This window comes from Phascolarctos cinereus, unplaced genomic scaffold (assembly GCF_003287225.1).
Source record: "Phascolarctos cinereus isolate Bilbo 61053 unplaced genomic scaffold, phaCin_HiC Scaffold_2;HRSCAF=192, whole genome shotgun sequence".
Taxonomy (NCBI): Eukaryota; Metazoa; Chordata; class Mammalia; order Diprotodontia; family Phascolarctidae; genus Phascolarctos; species Phascolarctos cinereus.
Window position 1 is genome coordinate 89,109,651 of NW_027555625.1, and position 22,643 is coordinate 89,132,293.

The 22,643-nt window shown below is 40.3% G+C and overlaps 1 protein-coding gene across 8 annotated transcripts in view; it reads right to left on the minus strand.

Moving 5' to 3' along the window:
- THADA (THADA armadillo repeat containing) overlaps nucleotides 1-22,643 on the minus strand; it is a 443,253-nt gene that overhangs the window by 399,342 nt on the left and 21,268 nt on the right. For all 8 annotated transcript variants that reach the window (XM_021001257.2, XM_021001256.2, XM_021001255.2 and 5 more), the window contains 8 exons: nucleotides 22,037-22,191; nucleotides 13,391-13,546; nucleotides 11,198-11,320; nucleotides 8,540-8,663; nucleotides 6,421-6,572; nucleotides 3,029-3,251; nucleotides 1,325-1,460; nucleotides 888-1,024 (listed from right to left, as the gene is read on the minus strand). In XM_021001257.2, the coding sequence (XP_020856916.1) occupies nucleotides 888-1,024; nucleotides 1,325-1,460; nucleotides 3,029-3,251; nucleotides 6,421-6,572; nucleotides 8,540-8,663; nucleotides 11,198-11,320; nucleotides 13,391-13,546; nucleotides 22,037-22,191 (1,206 nt within the window). The remainder of the gene's footprint in view (nucleotides 1-887; nucleotides 1,025-1,324; nucleotides 1,461-3,028; nucleotides 3,252-6,420; nucleotides 6,573-8,539; nucleotides 8,664-11,197; nucleotides 11,321-13,390; nucleotides 13,547-22,036; nucleotides 22,192-22,643) is intronic.

The following is a 22,643-nucleotide window of genomic DNA, read 5'->3' on the forward strand; positions in this document are numbered from 1 at the left end:
CAACAGTCTCATAGCTTATCAGGATCCTCTCTGGTTGGGCAGTTGTCCCTCCCATGCAGGTCAGTTAGCTGCTCTTACCCAGAGTTCTGTCACTGGGATCAGGAGAAGCCTTAGCCTACACCATAACCTTGTGGTGCCATCAGCTAGCCTTCTCATCATGCCTCGTGCTGTGCCTTCTGTTTGCTTCCCGTGGATTCTCTGGCTTTTGCTAACTGCATAACTCCTTGCTACTACCTCCCTTCCCCAAGCACAGACCCTGCCCACTGACCCCTCCTCAAACATGACCCACATGATGTTGTCCAAGATAGAATCCAAATCACCCCTAAGAGAAAACTACCTTTATAAATACTGGCTGGATTTAGGCAGCACAAGACACGTTTCTCACATTCACTGGATCACTGGTGCCAGGACTGGAAGAGATCAGAGAGCACCTCATCCAATCTCTTCATTTTACAGACAAAGAAAATGAAGTCAAGAAAGGTCTTACTCAAAATTGCTTGGGTAGCAAATAGTAGAGAAAAGATTCAAATCCAGGTCCTTCTCTTAACAAACTCTAACAATAAAGCATAAATTCCCTTACTATTTTAATGTCATAATTCTTTATAACTTAGGATTTACATCAATGGAGCAGTAAAATTATTTTTATAAAAACTAAACCACTGCAAGAGGGAACATGTCCCAATAGAAATGACAGTGATTTGTAGTCAGAAGATTTGAGTGAGCAAACCCTAACTCTGAGACAATTCTAGCTGTACAACCTTGAGCAAGCTGCTTAAGAGGCAGGTCACTTCATCTGTAAAATGAGGGGGTCTGATCTTTATGGTCCCTTCCGACTCCAAATCTCTGGCTCAAAGAACCCTTAGTCTTCTTTTCTTTGCTTGTCTTACCTGAATCAGTGTCCATTGGAATGAGGCCCTCCGGGGAAGAACTCTGAACCACTGGTGACACCACAGCAGAAAGCCTATAGGACGTTAAGATGAGCTTGGCCACCACGTGTCTCCATTCAGTCACCAACATCAGGTTGCTTCGAGGAAAACCAGAGGGATGAATTTAAGCACACAAAGCAAAAGGAAGCTTACCAAAATTTAAAAAACAAAAAAAGTCACACACAATTCCCACACAATTTTTTAAAATCTTAAGACTGGTGAGTTCTTATTTAAAATTAGTCAAATAAATCCACATTAAAATTTCATAAGACAATAAAACATTCTGCTGGTCATCATTAATTAGACTATATCTCAAATCCAACTTAAAATTAAAAGTTAACGTGATCAGTCATCTTCCCTAATGAGTTTTCAAAAGAAACTGATCTGAATCAACTTACTTTAAAGACAACTGCTGAAAAGCCCCTATTATACAGTGAACTCGCCCATACATGGGAAACAATGCTGCCGCCTGCAGTAGAGAGCTTTCAGCCTGTGATATTTCTCTCTCAAGATTTTCTAAAAGATGCCTAATAACTAGAAGACAGAGAAGAAAGGACAAGAAAAAGTCAGTTAATTTTTTAAAAACTAATTCAATTACAAGTAAATTTTAAAAATCTGTAAAAACCAAACCTTTGATCAAGGTGGGAGATTTTCACACACAAAAAAAAGATATAGCAAGGTTATATCATCCATACTCCAATTTTTTGGCAAGATTACTGTTTCGAAGTTAAATCTAATGTCATTTCTTACTTATCCTTTTTGCAGTATTCAGCTCTGAAAACCATTTGCTCCAACCTGATAGTGTCACAGTATCATCTTTCACCATTGTCCAGGTCACACCTCCCCAAACTACCCCATTTTCCCCCACACCAGGAACACATCTATCCACATGTTTTTTCCTAATACCTTTGTGAGAGTAATTCCCATTCTCTCTCTATGCCTCTCTCTGCCCTCCCCTATTCTGATTCCACATCCTTCCTTCTCACAGGGCTATCTCTAGGCCTCTTACAGACAAAGATGCATGCTGCTCTGTGATCATGTATAAGGCTGAACAATTTCATAAGCTGGAACTGGCAACTAAGTAAATATTCAGCTAAGGATGGAAGGTGATGGAAAGAGGCACCCAGACCCACAAGAGCTTTGGAATTTGTATTGCACACACATATTTTTTAGAAAGATGCAAATACTCTGGGGCAGCTAGGTGGTGCAGTGGATAGAGCTCCGGCTTTGGAGTCAGGAGGACCTGAGTTTAAATCCAGCCTCAGACACTTGACACTTACTAGCTGTGTGACCCTGGGCAAGTCACTTAACCCCAACTGCTTCAACAAAAAAAAAAAAAGAAAAGAAAGAAAGAAAGAAAGACAGACAGAAATACTCATACACATAACAGCTAAGAGCATGGATAAAGATAACAGATATATGTCCTACTTTGCTTCCAAAAGCAAACATAATACATTATTTTAAAGTACTACAGCACTGTGGATTTTTTTTGCCTTAAAACTACATTAGCATAGCAATATTATAAAGGATAAAAAGTATTTTAAAAAGCATATCTTTAAAGCTATGAAAAAGGACTTTGAGAATAAACTCAAAGCTGAATAGGCTGCTGATAAACACAAGGTTTTAATATAACATAGCATAAAATACAGTATTATATAGCATAGCATAGCAGAATGACATAATATAGCATAATATAGTATAGTACAATATAATATAGTGTGTATAATAAGATAATGATATATATTCAATATAACATAGCATAAAAGAATAGTACAGCATAGCATAACAGTATATTATATAATACAGCACAGCATAACCTTACATATTATGTAGTATAACATAAGATAATATATTATAACATAAATATAATATAATAATAATATAGATCAAGATATATAGTATAATATAGCCATAAAATATAACATAATATAATAATGGATACCCATGGCATACTTTTACTGGAAAACTACTGAGGAAAAGAGTGTGTTTGTATGAAGTTTAAATGTTTAATTTTCAATAAATATTGTACCAGAGTGAAGAGAGATATTGTAAGATGGATGGTTTGACAAATGCAATCAAATGGTCTTTAACTCAATACAAACCCATTAACGTGTTCCTTTCCACAAAACCAACAGGCTCCTCTCCACCTCTCTGGCAGGGTGAAGGCCCAAGAGAATTGTTGAAGAAAGTAGTCAGGGCTGACCGCAGGCCCTCTTCACCAATTAAGAACCTCAGCAGATAGGAAGCTGTGACACAGTCATACGGTTTGGTACTAGTGCTCAGCTCCATCGCTACACGGAACAAGGCTTGCAGTTTCAAAGAATCCTAAAAGTCAAAAACAGGCTGAGTCACTTTTCACTGGAGCATCCACATTCTTCAGTTTCTGTATCTGTTAATATTACTACTTAATATTATTATATTCACAAATAAATTTGGTTTTATGTTTTTGTTTTTGTTTTTTTTGGCTAGGCAATGGGATTAAGTGACTTGCCCAGGGTCACACAGCTAGTAAGTGTTATGTGTCTAAGGCCGGATTTGAACTCAGGTACTCCTGAATACAGGGCCGGTCCTCTATCCACTGCGCTACCTAATTGCCCCTCAATTTGGTTTTAACAATTATGAATTGCTAAAAATATATATATAAATTATATAATTATAACTATTATATATAAATTATATATTAATATATATTATAAATTCTAAATTTATATATTGAGAAGAATAGCTTTGAGGATCATAACTTGGAAATTCATCATATGTGTTGGAAACATTAAGTCATGATGTTACATGATGTGTTCGTGCTTGAGAAGCAACATAGTGGAGCAGAGATAGAGAGCCAGCCACAGAGACAGGAAGATCTGCCTCTGACACAGACTGCCTGGTTGACCCTGGTGACACTTAATCTCTCAGTGCTCTTGGCCAAAGGTGTCAAACTGGCAGGTCCCAAAAAGAATCAGATTAAAATGTAATTGCAAAATGTTTAACAAGATAAAAAAAATCACACTACAACACAGATAATGCCAATCTGTGGTTTTCTAAATTGATATGCTGCCTGCAGGAATCTGCTTCTATTAGAGTTTGAAGGACTGCTCTGGGCAGCCCTCTAAGCTGCAGAGAAGATGACAGCCTATAATGATAGAAGAAAATGTTCTCATCTGGAAGTTCCCTGTGCCAATGAAATCAGAAGTCAGTCCTATCCCCATCAGAAATAAATCATAAAGACCACTTACTAGGGCACAGAGGGATCTACATTGGGTGATAAGAATACTCATGTCGATGAAGTCATGGATCTTTTTAAGTCTCACAGAGTGTGTGTGTGTGTGTGTGTGTGTGTGTGTGTGTGTGTGTGTGTGAGAGAGAGAGACAGACAGACAGACAGACAGACAGAGAAGGAGGGACAGAGAAAGGGAAGGAAAGAGAAAGAGGGAGCAAAAGAGAGGGAAGGGAGAGAGAGACAGAGAAAGAGAGACAGGAAGAGAGAGGACAGAGGGAGAGGGAAAAAGACAGAGAGAAAAAGGAAGAAAGAGAGAATGTGGAGGGGGAGAGAGAGAAGGATGTATTCAGGCAATAATATGTGTGTAAATGGTATAGAACAAGAGTAAGAGGAGAGGCTTAAAAACAGTAAGACTGGTATGCCAATGAAGTCTCAAGGAGTCTTCATCCCATGAGAACAGCAGGACTACACACAGCCCAAGCAATCCTGGACATGGAGAGTCTGGCTCTCCGTCTCACTAGAAAAACTACACAAACAGGGAAACAAGTGTGAGGGTGGGGCAAGACAAAACATCTCAGTGTCTCAGACACAAGAGACACTCAATAAATTGTTCCTCAATGAGTTCCTTGGCAAAGACACCAGCTCTGAAGATGTTCTGCAGCCTAGCAACACCACAGGGAAACCAGAAGAGATACTTCCCACAACCCCAAAGTCTCTGGTACTGGCGAATGATTCTACCTCAGAAATGGGTAAGACTTTATCAGTGGAAATGACACTGAAGATGATGCACTGATGGTGCAGCTTTACTGCTACATCCTAAGGGCCCAGGCCCTTTCCACATGCCATTCCCCCATCAGACTGTGTGAGTAGGGGCTATCTTCATCTTTGTTTGTATCCCCAACATAAAGTCCCAGCCCTGGTGTATGGTAAGTGCTTAATAAATACTTTTTCATTTGCTCATCCATCATTTTCCCTGACGTGTGCTACTGTAGCGTCCATCCAATTCTTAGGGCCAGGACAACTAAAACTAGAAGCTCACAGCTTTGGGGCCAGACCACAGCTCAAAGACAGCCCCAGCAGCCACCATCACACCTATGCAGATCTAAGGCCACAGCAAACCCCCAGTTTTGCTATTTCACTGGTTTCCAGAAACATCTTCCAGAATATCTGCCCAGAGGTAAAACTGGACAGCTTAAACCTGGGAAGTTCCCAATATACCCAGCTCATTACAGAAATCCCCATACTGTAAGTGCAGTATTTAAAGAAGCAAGTCTCAATTAAGCTCCCATACCCAAGTCAGAGAAGTGGGTGTAATACATGAGGGTGAGGAAAGGGTGTGTGGTTTAAGAACTGGGTTAGAGTAAAGTTCAAATGGTCAGAATTTCTGAGTTTCATTCTCTGTTTTAACTATTACTGGCTTTGGGGCCAGCAACATGTCACTTACCTCATCACTAAATTCTGCTTTTCAATCTACTAAAGAAGAGGCTCCAAGAATTGCTTAAATATTGCTGGCGGTATGTTTTGGAATCAAAGACAAAATGACCTCGTATTTTTGTAACTAACTCTTAAACACATCTTTCTTCAAGAAAGGAATAGTTTGGTTAAATAAAATGGTCAAAAAATCCTACACAATCCTTTTGGTCAATAGTTATGGCTGCCTCCACCACCCAACAATGTTTGATCCAAGTGAATCATAAGAAACAAGGCTTCTTTTTGCTTCTTAACGTCCTCTTACTCTCTACCTACATTCCGATAGATCTATTAGTGATAAATGAAATGTTCAAAAGACACAGGAAGAGGAGAAACAATGGGCCTGGAGGATCCACAAATTGGATTCTCTGTCCCTGACAGGGCAGGAGAAAAAGTATTGGTTTTAGAGTCTGAGGGACCTGGGTTCAAATCCTCATTGAGATACTTAGTGTCTACATTGCCTTGGCCAAGTTATTTCCCCTTTCTTGTCCTGTTTCTCTTCCTCTTAAAAAAAAGGAAAGGGCTGGACTAAACAGTGTTTAAAGTTCCTTTGCTACTTCAAATCTTTCTATCTTTCTAGAGTCTGAGGATCTGCGTTTGAATTCTGATTCAAAAACTTACTACCTACATAACCCTGGTCAAGTGATTCAGTTTCTCTAGGCCCCAATTTCTCCATCTGTAATAGAAGGCTATTGGACGGAGCCATCTCTAAGATGCTTCTGGCTCTGGATATCTAAAAATTAGCAGCTGTTCCTACCTACAATGAACTCACATTTACATGAGTGAGAAAAAAATAAAACCTCCAAATACCTGAATATGTACGACAGTTTTTGGTAACTTCATCAAAAGATTGAATGCTAAAATTTTCACTTCCTCAAAAGTGCTTGAAAAACATTCCATTATTGTTTCGACTCGGGCAAAATCAATCTCATGACTCAGTTGAAACACTGCTTGAGTTTTACCTAATTTAAAAACAAAAATAAGCACATATCTTTCAAAAGTCAATAAAAGTGAAAGGAACTTTACAATTATTTGTTAAGATTTGCAAAATATAAAAACAGAATATCAAACACCATCTCCTAACCACACATACCTCAACATAACAAACAAACTTTCTCTACTCTCTCCTCCTTATACAGTACTTCTGATGTCATAAAATACACTAGCAATCATCTTCATTACCAACACGTTTACTTAAATAAGTGAGTGCTTCACAGGAACACCAGCTTTCATCTCTTAATGACCCTGCCACATTCCCTTCCATCTCTGTTCCAAGACTTCTCTTCTCTCTTCAGGGCTCCCCAACGTATTCCTCCCTCACCGTATTAGCTGGGCAACCATGTACAGTTCACTTCATTTCTCTCTGCCTCAGTTTCCTCACCTGTAAAATGTGAGGGCTGGAAGAACAATTTATGCAATAACAGCATATGTGGTGATAGGTAGCACTGTGAGAGCAGATACTTCCCATTATACTTCTTTCCAGTTGTCTAATAACCACAATTACTATACTAGACTAGGCCATTCATCCCAGAGGTTTTTAACTGGGTCCCTATGAAAACAATTACATCTTTATTTTCATTTTCCTTTGGTTTCCTCCGTAATCCATTTGCATTGCATTTAAAAATATCTTTATGAGAGGTGTCTACAAGCTTCACATACTACCAAAGGGGTCCATGACACCAAAAAAAGATAAAGGAGCCCTTACTTTATTTAATTATGTTTCACTTAATCAAGAGAATTTATAAATACCTACTATGTGGCAGGCACTGTGCTAAGCCCTGGGGATGCACTGAAAGACAAAAACACAGTCCCTGCCCTCAAGCAGCTAACTTTCTTATGAGGAAGAAATAGGCAAATAACTACTTATATATGAGACATGACACAATCAAATATATTCAACTATTTTACTTATAAAAAGTTGAAACAGGTATTACTAAATGTTAATGTAACAATCACGGAATTGCTGGTTCCCTTCAAAATTCAACTCAAGCACTATTATTTTACATGAACATAGATTTGAATTAAATTGAATTTGAACATGAATTTCCCAGCTCCCCAGCTGCTACTGCCTCCTTGTCCTTCCTTAAGGCAAGGCAGATTTTTATTTAAGATGAATACAAACACATAGAGACTTTCTTTGCCCCTGTCTAAACTGAATGCCCTCTATTAGGCTGTTGGTTGGCTCTGGCAGAGTGGCACTAGCAAGCGATGTGCTTCTCAGTTTGTGCCAATGCCAGCAGAGCTGGCGCAGAACCCCAAACCAAGAAACAAAAAGGAAATGGTTTTCAAGGCTCTTACACAAAAGAAACCCTGCACATACATAAACACAGCATCTCACATCAAATGGAAAAATAAATGACTCAAAAAGAAAAGTCAAATGTTCATCTCCCACAGGAAGAAAAAAAAAGCAAAAAATGTTTAAAAACCAGAGTACCTGGAAATGACGCTCTGACACTGACTTTCTGTAACCTGTGCGAGGTATGACCTCTGACTTTGCAAGAAGCCAGAGTCTGTACCACCAAAGGGTTATGGGACAAAGAGCAAACAAAAAATCACATTTCAGCCACAAAGCCTTGCTAGGGATGTTCTGTAAGGCAGAAAGAACAATTACTCTTCTATGATTTTTTTTTTAAGAGAATAGATTGATACTATCTGGAGAAAACGGTTGGGGGCGATCCTGCCTCAAAGTCAGCTTTGTCCATGAAAACCAGTTACCAGCTGACCAGTAATAACCTCTTTAAACAGCTGGGTTTTTATTTCTCCAGCTGAGAAATCTGATTGTAGCTAAACAAGATCTATTTTAGCTTGTCAAACCCTCCCTCATTAAACCAAACAAAAATAAAAAACAAACCAAAAAATCCCCACTAACGAGAACCAAAACTTTTGACTTTTGGGGAACATAATCTGTCTAATTACAATGAAAACTTACCTTCTGGGTCAGGAAACAATTCAGCTATCGAGCCTAAAATGGTTAAGGCTGAAAACTTGGTTGAGTGGGAAGAGCCAGGAAACAGAGCTCTGAAAAGACTGTTGCACACAGATGACATGAAATTCTAAAACAAACAACAACAAAAGTTACAATAGACAGGAGAGTTAACTCAAAAGAGGTGAAAATGAGCATCTTCAGAGAAGCATTTGGAAGAGTGTTTCTAAATGAAGAAGATTTTCAACAGTCAGTCAAAAAAATTTAAAAATCACCTATGTGCCAGGCACTGTGCTACCCTGGGGATGCACTGAAAGGCAAAAACACAGTCCCTGCCCTCAAGGAGCTAACTTTCTTGTGGGGAAGAAAATAGGCAAATAACTATTTGTATATAAGACCTAACACAACAGAAATGGAATGGAACCTCAGAGCAAAGGCAACAAGAAATGAATGACTTCCTTACATTTCCCTCTTTGTCCCCACACCACTCCACACATGCTTCCATTCTAATTGGACACATATTACTTTTCTGCCTCAGTGTCTTAGCTCATGCTATTCCTTAGGCCTAGAATGCCTTCTCCCAGCTTCACTTTTTAAAAATCCCACTCATCCTCCTAGACCCTGCTCAGAAGATACCTCCTGTCAGATCCACTATGACGAAATGATCTCTTCCACCTTAAAACCCACAGAGCACTTCATCCCTACCTCACACTCGTAGCATTATAGGGTCATAGATTTAGACCTACAGGGCAGTCCAACTTTTTACTCACAGTTTATTATACTTTTTAAGTGTTACTGCATATCTGTACATAGAGCATCCCCGTCCCAGCAGGAAATTGTAAGTTCCATGAGGACAAGGACGGTGTTTTAATTATCTATGCAACTCCGCTTACACCTAGCACTGAGCTCTGTCTAGAAAGTGCTATTGAAAATCTGCCTCCATATTGATGGTGAGTGTGTGGGAATCAGTCTCTTTTCTAATGTGTCTATCTGAAATGTGCAAATCAGTCTTGGTCCCAAACAGAAAAAAAAAAAGCTAAGGGTCTTTCTAAGACAATTAAAATACCAGTACTCTGGGGTTAAAAAAAAAAAAAGAAAAAAGTCTAAAGCTTCATATACTTAGCATCCTTACAACAAAAAAAAATCTATGTAGAACTGAGCACCTACTTCCTGAGATATATAATGTTAACAAAATAAAGCAATTCAAGGCTATCTGTGAAACTTAACAACAGCAGTAATCATAATATTTCTATTTTATATTGATATATTGATAACATATAGTGATATTTATATAGTAATAATGGCATTGATATAGTTTGTTAAGGTTTTTAAAGTATACAAGGGCACCATGAGGTGGATACTGTCATCATTATTTCCACTTTACAGATGGCTCAGAAAGATGAAGAAGCTTGCCCGTGGCCACACAGCCAGTGACAGAGGTCATCTGGGAACCAAGGCTATTCCAACTTCAAGTCCAGCACCACAGTTTATCTCTACCTAATACTTTAAGCCTCAAAACGTAGAAACTTTTAACAAATTAGAGGGACAGAGGAAGAGAAAAGAGATAGCTTGCCATTTGGGCAAGGGTTTCTTGACCCCATCAATCAAAGGGCTGCAAAGCCCAAAACATCTATGGTTTGAGGTGACTAAACTTCTCCACTGGTTGTGAGTTTCCTAGAACAGCAAGTAGACCTACTTTGTTACACTGGAATAAAGAAAGGCATTGGACCAGTGATTTCACTGATAAAGGGAACTCCTAGATGATGAAACTCCCTCTACCAGTGAAAGCCAACGCCACCTCTGTAACACAGAGCCTTACAGAAGTGCCCAGGGCAAGGAGGGGAAAGGGATGTGCCCAGAATCACACTGCCAGTACGTGTCAGAGGTGGGCCTTGAACTCATGTCTTCCTGACCTCCAGATTGGCTCATTATCCACCATTCTATGATGCCCCTTTCCTCCCTACTATCACAGAAAAGAAACAAGTATATTATCATCTTCCCAAAAAGGATCAGTTTCTTCCTGCCCAGTGTTTTGGGCAGAATAGCTGGAAGTCTAGGATTCTACTGAGCACCAGGACCACAGAAGAAATCAGTCAGAATTTGAACTTGGGCCTCCTAAACTCAAAGTCTAGCATTTTTTTAAGACTAACAGCAAATTAAAGTGACTTGCCACTCCATGGGTCCTCTGGAACCATGTTTGGTCCTTCCACTAATCCGTGTTCTAAGCCTTTAGATACTAGTATCCAAACCCAATGGCCTTGCATTACTACAGAAGAAGTAAGGTCCAGAAACCTGGCGTCCAAATCCCCACTCTGCTAATTGCCACATGCATTTATCTGGGCGAGTTCTTGTGCTCTTCTGGGAGTTATTTCATCTCTAAAAAGAGGGGCCTGGACAAGACGTCTGGTCTTTAAGGTCCCCTCAAAGGTCCCCATCATCAGGACAAGTCACATTAAGACATTTTTAGCAATTTAAGATGTATAAAGTACTTTTTGTCCAACCAGACCCATAACCTAGAAGTAGAGTAGGGGAAGGGGGAATGAAAAAGCACAGAAAACCTCCAGCCTCCAAGAGACATCCATTTGTTTCCCTTAATACCTCATCTCTATTCTTTTGCTTGTATTTAAAACAAAAATACTGACTTTCTAGAAATCTATTACCTACCTGATACTGCTGTAAAGTCTCAGAAGGATTCTTTTCAGTAGAATCATTCACAGATTCTTGCTGGGATTTACTTTGTTCCAATTTATAAAGTACCTGAGAACTTTCCTGTATCCTGCTGAACAGCTTTGGGAGGAAAAAAATAAAAATGAAATGTAGGAAAGATATAAAAGTACAAATGCCAGGCTATAAGTTAAAACTTACAAAGTATAAAAAAATAATGATTCTAGAATCCTTTTTAAACTGTGTTTCTTTTATGGAACACTTTACTATCAACAACAATGTGAATGTGTGCATGTGTGCAAGTGTGCATATGTGAGTGCATACATGCACACCAACACACTCACACCCTTCCCACACATGCATATATACATATACATACACTGGCACAGGTCTTCCTGAATTCAGGGCTAGCACTCTATCCACTGCCTCCGGATGACTAGCTCAGTGACTGGCACATAGCAGACACTTAATAAATGTTTACTGAATGAATGAATAAATGAATGAAGACCTAAATTTAAATTTGGTTCCACTTACTGGGTATGTGACCTTTGGCAAATCATTTAACTTCTGTTTAATTAATGCTTCTGTTCCCTAAGAATCTCCCTCCCCTCTCCTACCTCCCCATATCCTTGCTCCAAATTTCCTGATTTCTATTGAGGGCACCACCATCCCCCAAGTTAGCATTCTGGCTGTTATCCTTTCCTCTTCACTTTCCCTCACTTCACACACCCAATTAGTTGCCAAATCTTGGCACTTCTACTTCCACTAGAGCTCTCAAATCTCTGCCTTTCTCTCTCTTCACATAGCCACGACTCTAGTTCAGAGTCTTACCAATTCTTGTATGGATCATTACCCACCTCAAGGGTCTTCCTTCTCTAATCCTTCCTCATATGGCTGTCAAAAGGATTTTCTAAAAGTGCAAGTCTGTCCATGGCACTGCCCTAACTCAGTAAATTCCAGAGGCTCCCTAATATTTCCAGGATCAAATATAATTTCATCTTTACCTCACCCTTCGCAAAATGTCTATTTTTTGCACAAGCTTTATAATGCCCATAGTTATTAATAGAGTAGTACACATATACAAATTATGAATAAGTATATATAGACATATAGGAGGTTCATGCTTAAAAATGTTTTACCAATAGGACTGTGATCACTGTGTGCCCACACTCCTTCAGGTCTGCGTGTACGTATAAATATGTATGTGTATTTACAGATTTTATATTATGTGTGTATATATATAAAAATATATTACATAATAAAACATATATAAATATATATAATGTTGAAAATCTGAAAACAGATGCCCACTTAAAGAAAGTTCTCCCATTTCTCTATGTCAATATTCTCTGGGAATTAAGCCTCACTCATCTCCAAATTGAGGTTTATGACAGTTGTCTACCCTCAGTCTCACAAATGGGATGAAATGAAAAAAAAATATCCAATAACGATGGTTCCACAAAACACTTTATGCTCTTCAGGAGTAAAAAATACCATGAAAACAGAAGGGTTTATGCCTATTTGTAGGGGGAAGGAAGGGAGTAAGCACTGACATAACACTTATTATGTGCCAGGCACTATGCTAAGTGCTTTTTACAAACAACTACCTCATTTGATCCCCATAACAACCCTGGCAGGTGCCAGGATTTGTAAAGACCAACCCAACAGGGTACAAAGCTAGCTGGTACAATAGATCAAGCACCAGCCCTAGAGTCAGGAGGATCTGAGTTCAAATCTAACCTCAGACACTTGCCAGCTGTGTGACTTTGGGTGAGTCACTTAACCCTGACTGCCTCAAAAAAAAAGACAACAACCTAACTATTCCTGAAAACTCAACAAAGAAGTACATGGAAAGGGGAGTGATATCAACAAAACCATTGAAAGTGAATCTGCTGATAAACAATGATGACATTTTCCACCTTTAATTTTAAGCTTGACATCCATATCACGTAAACCTCTGATAAAGACGCCTGAGAAAGGACTTGAAGTCAGTTGTTCTTTTCCTGACTGTACCTAAGACTCCCTTTCAAAAGGCACCCAAAGAAGGTGACCTTGTGGCTTATCCCCTACCATCCCACTGACATATACCAGTAACACTCTCTGTGAGGAAACACATCACAGTGATTTAGGTTAAGGGTCTGGCACCTTGCAGGGCACACAGGTAAGTGGTTAAGAAATGTACTTTAAGGCCACCTTTTGCAGGAGAGAACAGATCTGCTGCCTCATGCCAGGAGACTGACTATTCAGGTTATACTGAATAAAGAACTGAAGTAGCTGCATCTCTTCCACAGAGACAATTTCAGTGCTGCGATGACTTTCACAGAGCAAACCTAAAGCATCGATGCGAACCTAAGACAGTAAAAAGAATGAATAAGTTCAGTGGAATAGGTTAGATACGCAAGACACAACAATTAATGACTATAATAATCTACTATTTGATAAATTCAAAGACTCTGGCTTCTGGGATAAGAAATCACTATTTAACAAAAACTGTTGGGAAAACTGGAGAATAGTACGTCAGAAATTGGTCATAAACCAACATCTTATACCCTATACCAAGATAAAGTCAAAATGGGCACATGACTTAAACATAAAGACTAATACTATAAGCAAACTAGGATAGCAAGGAATAGTTTACCTATCAGATCTATGGAGAATGGAAGAATTTATGACTAAACAAGAGATAGAGAACATCATGAAATGCAAAATGCAAAATAATTTTGATTACATTAAACTGAAAAGTTTTTTCACATAGAAAACCAATGCAACCAAGATTGGGAGGGAAGCAGAAAAATGGGAAAGAATTTTTACAACCAGAGTCTCTGATACAGGCCTCATTTCTCAAATATGGGAGGGTGGAGCCAAGATGACAGAGAGAAAGCAGTGACTTGCTTGAGCTCTCCCCCAAACCCCTCCAAATACCTGTAAAAATGGCTCTAAACACATTCTAAAGCAGCAGATCCCACAAAAAGACAGAGTGAAGCAAATTTCCAGCCCAAGACAACCTAGATGATTGATCAGAAAGGTACATCACGCCGGGCTGGGAGCAGAACACAGTGAGGCGTGGGCACACAGGCCACAGTGAATCTAGAGCAGGCCTCAGAGGACTGAATCTCCAGCAGCTGTGGCAATTTCCAGACCTCTCAACCCAGGAACACCAAAGACAACTGAGGTCAGTGCGAAAAGTCTGTTTCTGCGGTGCTGAGAGAGGAGCGTGGGGCCTCAGATCCAGTTCCCCAAGAGTACAGAGTGCAGGCCCCGTGGGTGGCAGCTGCCCTCCTGAGCTCCCGGCCCACAGACTGAGGGGGAATCCAGTGGCTGATCAGAGGGGGATTGCAGGGATCTCTTTGCCAGTGCTGAGGCAGGAATCTCTTGCTTTGCCCATGCTTGGATATGGGTCACAGTTTTGGGCAGCAGTCCTGGGGCAAGGAAGAGTGCTGGCGTGGTAGAACTTGTAGTGGTTGTGCAGAGAAAACCCTCCTCACAGTTCCAGGACGGAAAGGAGTGCTTGTGGTCACTAACAGACCAGAGCACAGGCCAAAAAAGGAGTAAACGCCTCGCCCCTTTATCATACCACCTTGGAAGAACTGAAAATTTACAGGTCCCCTACAAGTATCTCTGAAAACAGCTGTACAAACCCTCAAAGCTTGGACAATACATTCTCCACATTGGAAGCAGACTCTTACCTTAACAAAGAGTTTAAAACTCAAGTAATTTGGCCAGGATCATGAGCAAGCAGCACAAAAAGAATCAGACTATATTATCTTACTTTGGTGACAAAGAAGATCAAAACATACAACCAGAAGAAGACAACAAAATCAAAGCTCCTACCTCCAAAGCCTCCAAGAAAAATATGAATTGGTCCCAGGCCTTCGAAGAGCTCAAAAGGGATTTTGAGAAGCAAGTAAGAGAAGTAGAGGAAAAATTGGGAAGAGAAATGAGAGTGATGCAAGAAAATCATGAAAAACAAGTCAACAGCTTGCTAAAGGAGACCCAAAAAAATAATGAAGAAAATAACACCTTAAAAAATAGCCTAACCCAAATGGCAAAAGAGGTCCAAAAAGCCAATGAGGAGAAGAATGCCCTAAAAAGTAAAACTGGCCAAATGAAAAAAGGAAGTCCAAAAGATTACTGAAGTATTAAAATACTTCCTTAAAAATTAGAGTAGACGGGCAGCTAGGTGGTGCAGTGGATAGAGCACTGGCCCTGGATTCAGGAGGACCTGAGTTCAAATCTGACCTCAGACCAAACACTTGACATGTACTAGCTGTGTGACCTCGGGCAAGTCACTTAACCCCAGTTGCCTCACTAAAAAAAAAAAAAAAGCCAAGAAATTATCACGGAAAACTGCCCTGATATTTTAGAACCAGAGGCAAAACAGAAATTGAAAGAATCCACCGATCTTCTCCTAAAAAGAGATCCCCAAAGGAAAACTCCCAGGAATATTGTAGTCAAATTCCAGAGCTCCCAGGTCAAGCAGAAAATATTACAAGCTGCCAGAAAGAAACAATTCAAGTACTGTGGAAACACAATCAGGATAACACAAGATTTAGTAGCTTCTACATTAAAGGATTGCAGGGCATAGAATATAATATACCAGAGGGCAAAGGAGATAGGATTACAACCAAGAACCACCTACCCAGCAAAACTGGGTATAATCCTTCAGGGGAAAAAAAATTGTCATTCAGTGAAATAGAGGACTTTCAAACATTCTTGATGAAAAGACCAGAGCTGAATAGAAAATTTGACTTTCAAATACAAGACTCAAGTGGAACATGAAGAAGTATTTGCAAGCATCTACTGTATTAGACTCCAAGGTCTATGAAGACAGGCTATGTTTTTCTCATCTCTGTGTCCTCACTAAGAGGCAGCATGATATAGTGGAAATACTGCTGGATTTGGAGTCAATGGTGAGACCTGGGTTCAAATCATGCCTCTAACAATAAGGTATTTTATTTCTCTAAGTCCTAATTTCCTCATTTCATAAGCGTAATTCATAGGACTTCATAAGGTTAAACCAAGTACGTACCATCATGTGCCAAAGTCTCTTTGGCCTTTCGAGTGATCTACTTGTACCCTGTGGGGTCGTTAGACTTTCTGAGTTGCCTATTTGCAGTTTATAAAGGAAATTAAAATCATGGTAACTTATTCGCATATGGAAAAGGCCAGGAAATTCAGCAGTATACTAGGCTTGGGTGTCAGATCAATCAAAAACAGGAGAAGATGAAGACTATGCAATGGAGGCACTGAACCCACCAAGGAAGAAGCCTGAGCAGATAAAAGGAATGAGCTGTCCAACCGAGTTGCATGTCTAATGGTAAGCAGCTCAAAGATGTCTCAAAAAGAGAAGATAGGTCAGGATCTCATGGCACCTTAAGAAGCTGACTTGGCCACATGTATTTCCTATGTGTGTGCCTCTTTAATAACGTGCTTTATGTGTGCTCACTCTTCTCACTAACCCTGTCTGTATTTGTGGAAAAGTCTACCCTGTGTTCATTTTTAAGAGGAGGAAATGTTTCATTACAATTGTTGATGCTGGTCCGTTTCAGTAAATGCCTTTGCTCTGAGCTCACTATATCAGCTGGCTGATTATAACAAACAAACCCATGATGGGGGCTTGTGAATTATAGTTTTAGGAGTGTGGATGTACCTTGAACTTAGGGTGGTTGTCCCCTGGAGGACCCACCTTTTGAGTCTGAGTTAGAGGGCTCAGAGTATATATTGGGGGAGAGGGAGAGGGATGTTTACAAAGAACTTTGTAAAGAAGGTACTATATACACCTCAATTGCAACTATTGCCTAATACACTGTCATACACAAAGTAAAAGTTCAATAAATATTTATTTAATGAATAGAAAAGAAATTAAAAAAAATAAAATATGCAGAGAACTGAGTCAAATTTATAAGAATATAAGTCATTCCCCAACTGATAAATGGTCAAAGGATATGAACAGGCAGTTTTCAAGGGAAGAAATTAAAGCTATCTATCGTATAAAAAATGCTCTAAATCACTATTGATTAGGTACCACATCACACCTATCAGATTAGCTAACATGACAAAACAGGAAAATGATAAATGTTGGAGAAAATGTGGGTAAACTGGAACACTAATGCATTGCTGGTGGAGTTGTGAACTGATCTAACCATTCTGGAGAGCAATTTGGAACTATGTCCAAAGGGCTATAAAAATATGCATTCCCTTTAACCCAGAAATACCATTTCTAGGTCTGTATCCCAAAGAGATCATAAAAATGGGGAAAGGACCCACATGTACAAAAATATTTATAGCAATTCTTTTGTGATGGCAAAGAATTGGAAATTAAGGGGATGCCCATCAATCAGGGAACGGCTGAACAAGTTATGGTATATGAATATAATGGAATATTATTGTGCTATAAGAAATGATGAGCAGGCAGACTTCAAAAAAACCTGGAAAGACTTATATGAATTGATGCTGAGTGAAATGAGCAGGGAGAACATTATACACAGTAATAGCCACATCATGCAATGACTGACTTTGATGGACTTGGCTCTTCTCAGAAATGCAAGGATCTAAGACAACGCCAAAAAACTCATGATGGAAAATGTTATCCACATCCAGAGAAAGAACTATGAGTCTGAATGCATATGGAAGCATACTATTTGCTCTCCTTTTCTTTTGTTGTTTTGTTTTTTTATTGCTTCATTCTCGTGGTCCCTCCCATCAGTTCTAATTCTTCTTTACATCATGACTAATGTGAAAATATACTTAATACGAATGCATAAGTAGAACCTGTATCAAACTGCACACCATCTTGGGGACGGGGGAGGAGTGAGAGGGGAAGAAAATTTAAAACTCAAAATCTCACAGAAGTGAATACTGAAAACTAAAAATAAATAAGTGAATTATTTAAAAAATAATAATTTGGGGGCATCTAGGTGGCACAGTGGATAGAGCACCAGCCCTGAAGTCAGGAGGACCTGAGTTCAACTCTGACCTCAGACCAAACACTTGATACTAGCTGTGTGACCCTGGGCAAGTCACTTAACCCCAATTGCCTAAAACACACACACACACACACACACACACACACACACAATAATTTCCTGATGAGATCTAGCAGGACACAAACTTTCTTAAAACATTGAAGTGACCACATAAGCCCTAACCAGAGGGAACCATGCCACTGGCACATGGAGATAATTTTTTGGTATTTTCTTCTCCTGTCTCTTTTTTATTGATTGTTTCAACATATCAGGCAGATGCTCTGTGTACTCATAACTGAATCTTCCAAAACACACACAAAGCAAAATAAAACAGCATAAAAGATTATAATCGCCAAGTCAGGCGTGTTCCACTGAGCATGTATAAAACCTCATCGAGTCCTAACAGTCTTCCTTTGTGGCATCTCTCTGATTCATCCCTTCTTTGGGACATCCATTTCCCAAGTATTCCTTACTCCACACCTGGATAACCAGCTAGTTCCCAGTTTCTTGGCTCTCCATACTCTGGTTACTCATGCCAGTGGAAACCAGGTCAATCTTCCTCAAACGCTGCTTACACTATGTTGCTTCCATGCATTAGGGTTCTTTATTAATAGGGCTTTCAATCGATGACCTGACTTGGTCCTTCCTTACTCAGTCCCTCCAATTATCTATCCAATCTCATCATTCACTACTATTTGACACTGCCCCTGCCCTCTAGCCAGGCCAGTCCTGTCCACTGTCCCCTATAAACATTATCTCCTACCTCTGATATTTATTACTCATTCCTATTTCTGTGTTTAAAACAGCCAAACAGCCAGCAATACCCTCTAAGCTCCATTTTTCACGGCCTGGGTCAGGACTAACTTCTTCCAAGAATGATTCCTGGCCAATTGATCCTGTCCTGACCTGTCCTGACTGTCTCATTCGGTGTTCCTCCAGCACTTACACAGTTTCTGTTTATTCCTATATGACTGAACACAGATTACCTCATAATTTGTTCCTTAGTTGTTTTGTGTATGTTTGTCTTACCTTCCTAAATTGGAAGCTAAAAGAAGATCTGTCTTCTAAATTTATTTCAATTCAATAACTATTTACCAAGCAGCTATGATGCATAAGGCACTGTGCTAGGTTCTGTGGGTACAAAGATGAAAAATACCAGTTCCTACCCTCTAGGAGCTTATGATCTACTGGGAGGATGCAACCTCTACACAACTGGCCTCAGGTCACGTCCTAAGGACTAGGTTAAGACCCCCAAAGCCTGTCCTCTCCTTTCATCTACGTACACAGCAAAAGGTTTTTCCAGATTGGGTAGAGCTAGTGTTGGTGGGGTGGTCAATTTAGTTTTCAAAGTCTCAAAAGCTTTAGCCTAATCAGGGTTCCACTCTAGAGGGACCACAGCATCAGTTTTGCAGATGGTGGTATCATCAATAGAAACAGGGAAGCTGGAAGGAGGGAAGCTTATGAGGCAAAAAGCTCTGTTTTGGACACACTAAAATGAGATGTGATAGAATATATTGGTGAAGATGACTACTAGTCACTTGGAGTTGCAAGATTGGGTTCCCCCTTGTTATAACCCTGGAGCCATCCTCAACTCCTCATTCTCTCACCCCATCTGTCCATCTTGTCACCACATTCTGTCAATTTTGCCTTTGTAACGTACCTCCTATGCTCCCTCCTTTCTTCTGAGCCTGCCATCGCCTTGGTGCAGACCCTCCTCACCTCCCACCTGGACTACTGCAAGTGCCTGCTGGTGGGTCTGCCTGCCTCAGTCTCTCCCCGCTCCAGTCCATCCTCCTCTAAGGTGTCAGTCTGACCCTGTTACCCCTCCTGACATAAACTCCAGAGGTTCCCTGCTACCTCAAGGATCAAACATAAAATCGCTTGTTTGACTTAATAATCTGACATTTCCAACTTTTTCAGTCTTCTTACACTTGACTCCCTTCCATGCCCTCAATGATCCAGTAGCAATGGCCTCCTTGCTGACACTCCATCTTCCAGCTCTGGGCCTTGTCTGTCCCCTGTGCCTGGAATTCTCTCCCTCCTCATTCTGGCTTCCTTGGATCCCTTCAAGTTCCAACTAAAGTCCCGCCTTCTACAAGACGCCTCTCTTGGATCCCCCTCACCACTAGTGCCTTCCTCTAGTTCATCTCTAACCGACCCTGCACATATCTTGTCTGATAGTTATTTGCATGTTGCCTCTCCCAGACTATTTTTTTGCCTTTCTTTGTATCCTCAGTGCTTAGCATTGTGCCTGATACACAGTAGACTCCTAACCTAATAAATGTTGTGGGTTGTTTTTTTTTTAATTTGAATTGACTTGACATGATCACCTGTATAAAAGTGATCACTGAAGCTTGAGAATGGATAAAATTACCCAACGGAGCGAGAAGGAAAAAAGGTCTGGGATAACCCTTGGAAAATACCCACACTTGGGTTGGATAAAAAGAATAACGTACTAAGAAGAAAACCCAAAAGATAAGTCAATCAGGTAAGAAATGAGTCAGGAAAGGGCCAAGTCACAGAAACAAAAGGAAGAGAGTATTCAGGAAGAAGGAGTGGTCACCAATGTGAAATGAGATAAAAGGCTAAGGAAGAAAACACTAAGAAAAGGCTATCGAAAAGTTTAGCAATTAAAAGGTCATTGATGACCAAACAGTAGCAGGTTGTTTTTTTTTTTTAAGAGGTAATGGGGTTATGTGACTTGCCCAGGGTTATCTGAGGCCAGATTTGAATGTAAATCCTTTGACTTCAGGGCTAATGCTCTATCCACTGTACCACCTCGCTGCGCCATGACCACACAGTTTCATTAGAGAGAGGTATAAACCTTGCACCGGTAGTATCAAGCTCAAATAGAAATGGATTCCCGCAGGCAGCATACTGACGGAGAAAACCACAAATTAACATTATCTATGCTGCATGGTATTTTTCTTTCTTTAGTTTAAACATTTCCCAATTATATTTTAAATCCAGAAGCTATAAGCCAGGAGTTTGACACCTCTACACCTAGACTGCAAGGAAGGAAATGGAGGTAGAGTGTACCTCTCTAGTCTTTCTAGGAGTCTGGCAATGAGAGGAAAGAGAACTATGAAATAATAACTTGAGGGGAGAGCAGTATCAAGAGAAAGGGTGGTGGTGGTGGCTGTTTGTTTTAAAGAAGGGGAGGCCAGATCATGTGTGTAGAGAGTAAGGAGCCAGCAGAAAGGAAGATACTAAATAAGTGGCAGGGAGGAGAAGGCTGAAAGGAGAGGAGGAGAAAGGAACGGACAGGAACTAAGACACAAGTGAAAGGCTTGGCTTTGACAAAAGAAGGACCACCTCACCTCTGAGACTGGAGCACAGGCAGAAGATGGGTAAAGACACAGAGGCATTCTGAGGCACGGAGGCAGGGAACTGAGGGAGGTTCCAGAAATACAGCCTCAGTTGTCTCAGGACACTGGGAGGCAGAGTCCTCTACCCAGAGAGGGCAGGAGCTGTGGGGCTCGAGAAGGGAGGGTTTGGGAGCAAACGCTCTAAGGAATGCGATAAGAGAGCTAGTCAGAGGGTAACAAAACGGACTGTCTCCTGTCAGGGAAGCCCTGCAGAGGTCTAATAACGTGAATTTGCAGTGGGCCCCATCAGCACAATTTTATGAGCTCCCCTGGCAGCGTTCAGCAGCCTAGGAAAAGAGAAGGCAGATGAATGGTGGGACTGAACCAAGTGTTGAGAGTGAACAGCAGGGCAAAGGGGCAAAGAATTCCACGGTAGAGAACAATTGGCATCCCCTTCCTGGCCCATAGCAGGGGATTACAGCACAAGGCTCTCCACAAGTTACCAATAAAATAAACAGAGGGATGATTTGTAACTTCTATAACTCTAGTGGTTTTTATTTACTTACCTGGCAATGCTGATGAACTAAACCTTGTTTTATTTTTGCACTGGATACAAGGCTACTCCAAGTAACATGAGACACAGACTGCAGATGTCCATGAGCCCTAGCTGTCCTCAGACAGGCCATCAGAACTCCCAGGGAGCCTCTGCTGCTGCAGGACCCTAAGGACAGGAGGGGGAAAAGCTATAATCCCAGACAACATAATAAAAACAACATAACGCTGACATACGAGCATTCCTGTGTCATAAAATGACAGCTGCAATTTTAAATAATCACACTGCCTATTTTTCCAACCATATCATAGGCAAACTACTTCAGCAGCATAAAGAAATAAATCACATTTTCTAACAAGAATAATTTACTAAAAAGATTAAGGCTACCTAATTTTAGTTCCCTCAACTGTCCACACCTCAAAACCTCTCTGTTATCTGTATCCCAATTCTTCTCCTTCCCAAATTGCTCTCAGTCTAGGAGAGAGCCTCCTAATTTACTGCAAAGATCGCCACTACCCTTCGGTGGGCTCCTTGTATCTCCTCTTGGATGCCTCAAAGCCTCTCAATAGCTTCACCCATCTATTCTTCCTCCAGCTCCTCACCGAGGTCCTTGCTTCCAT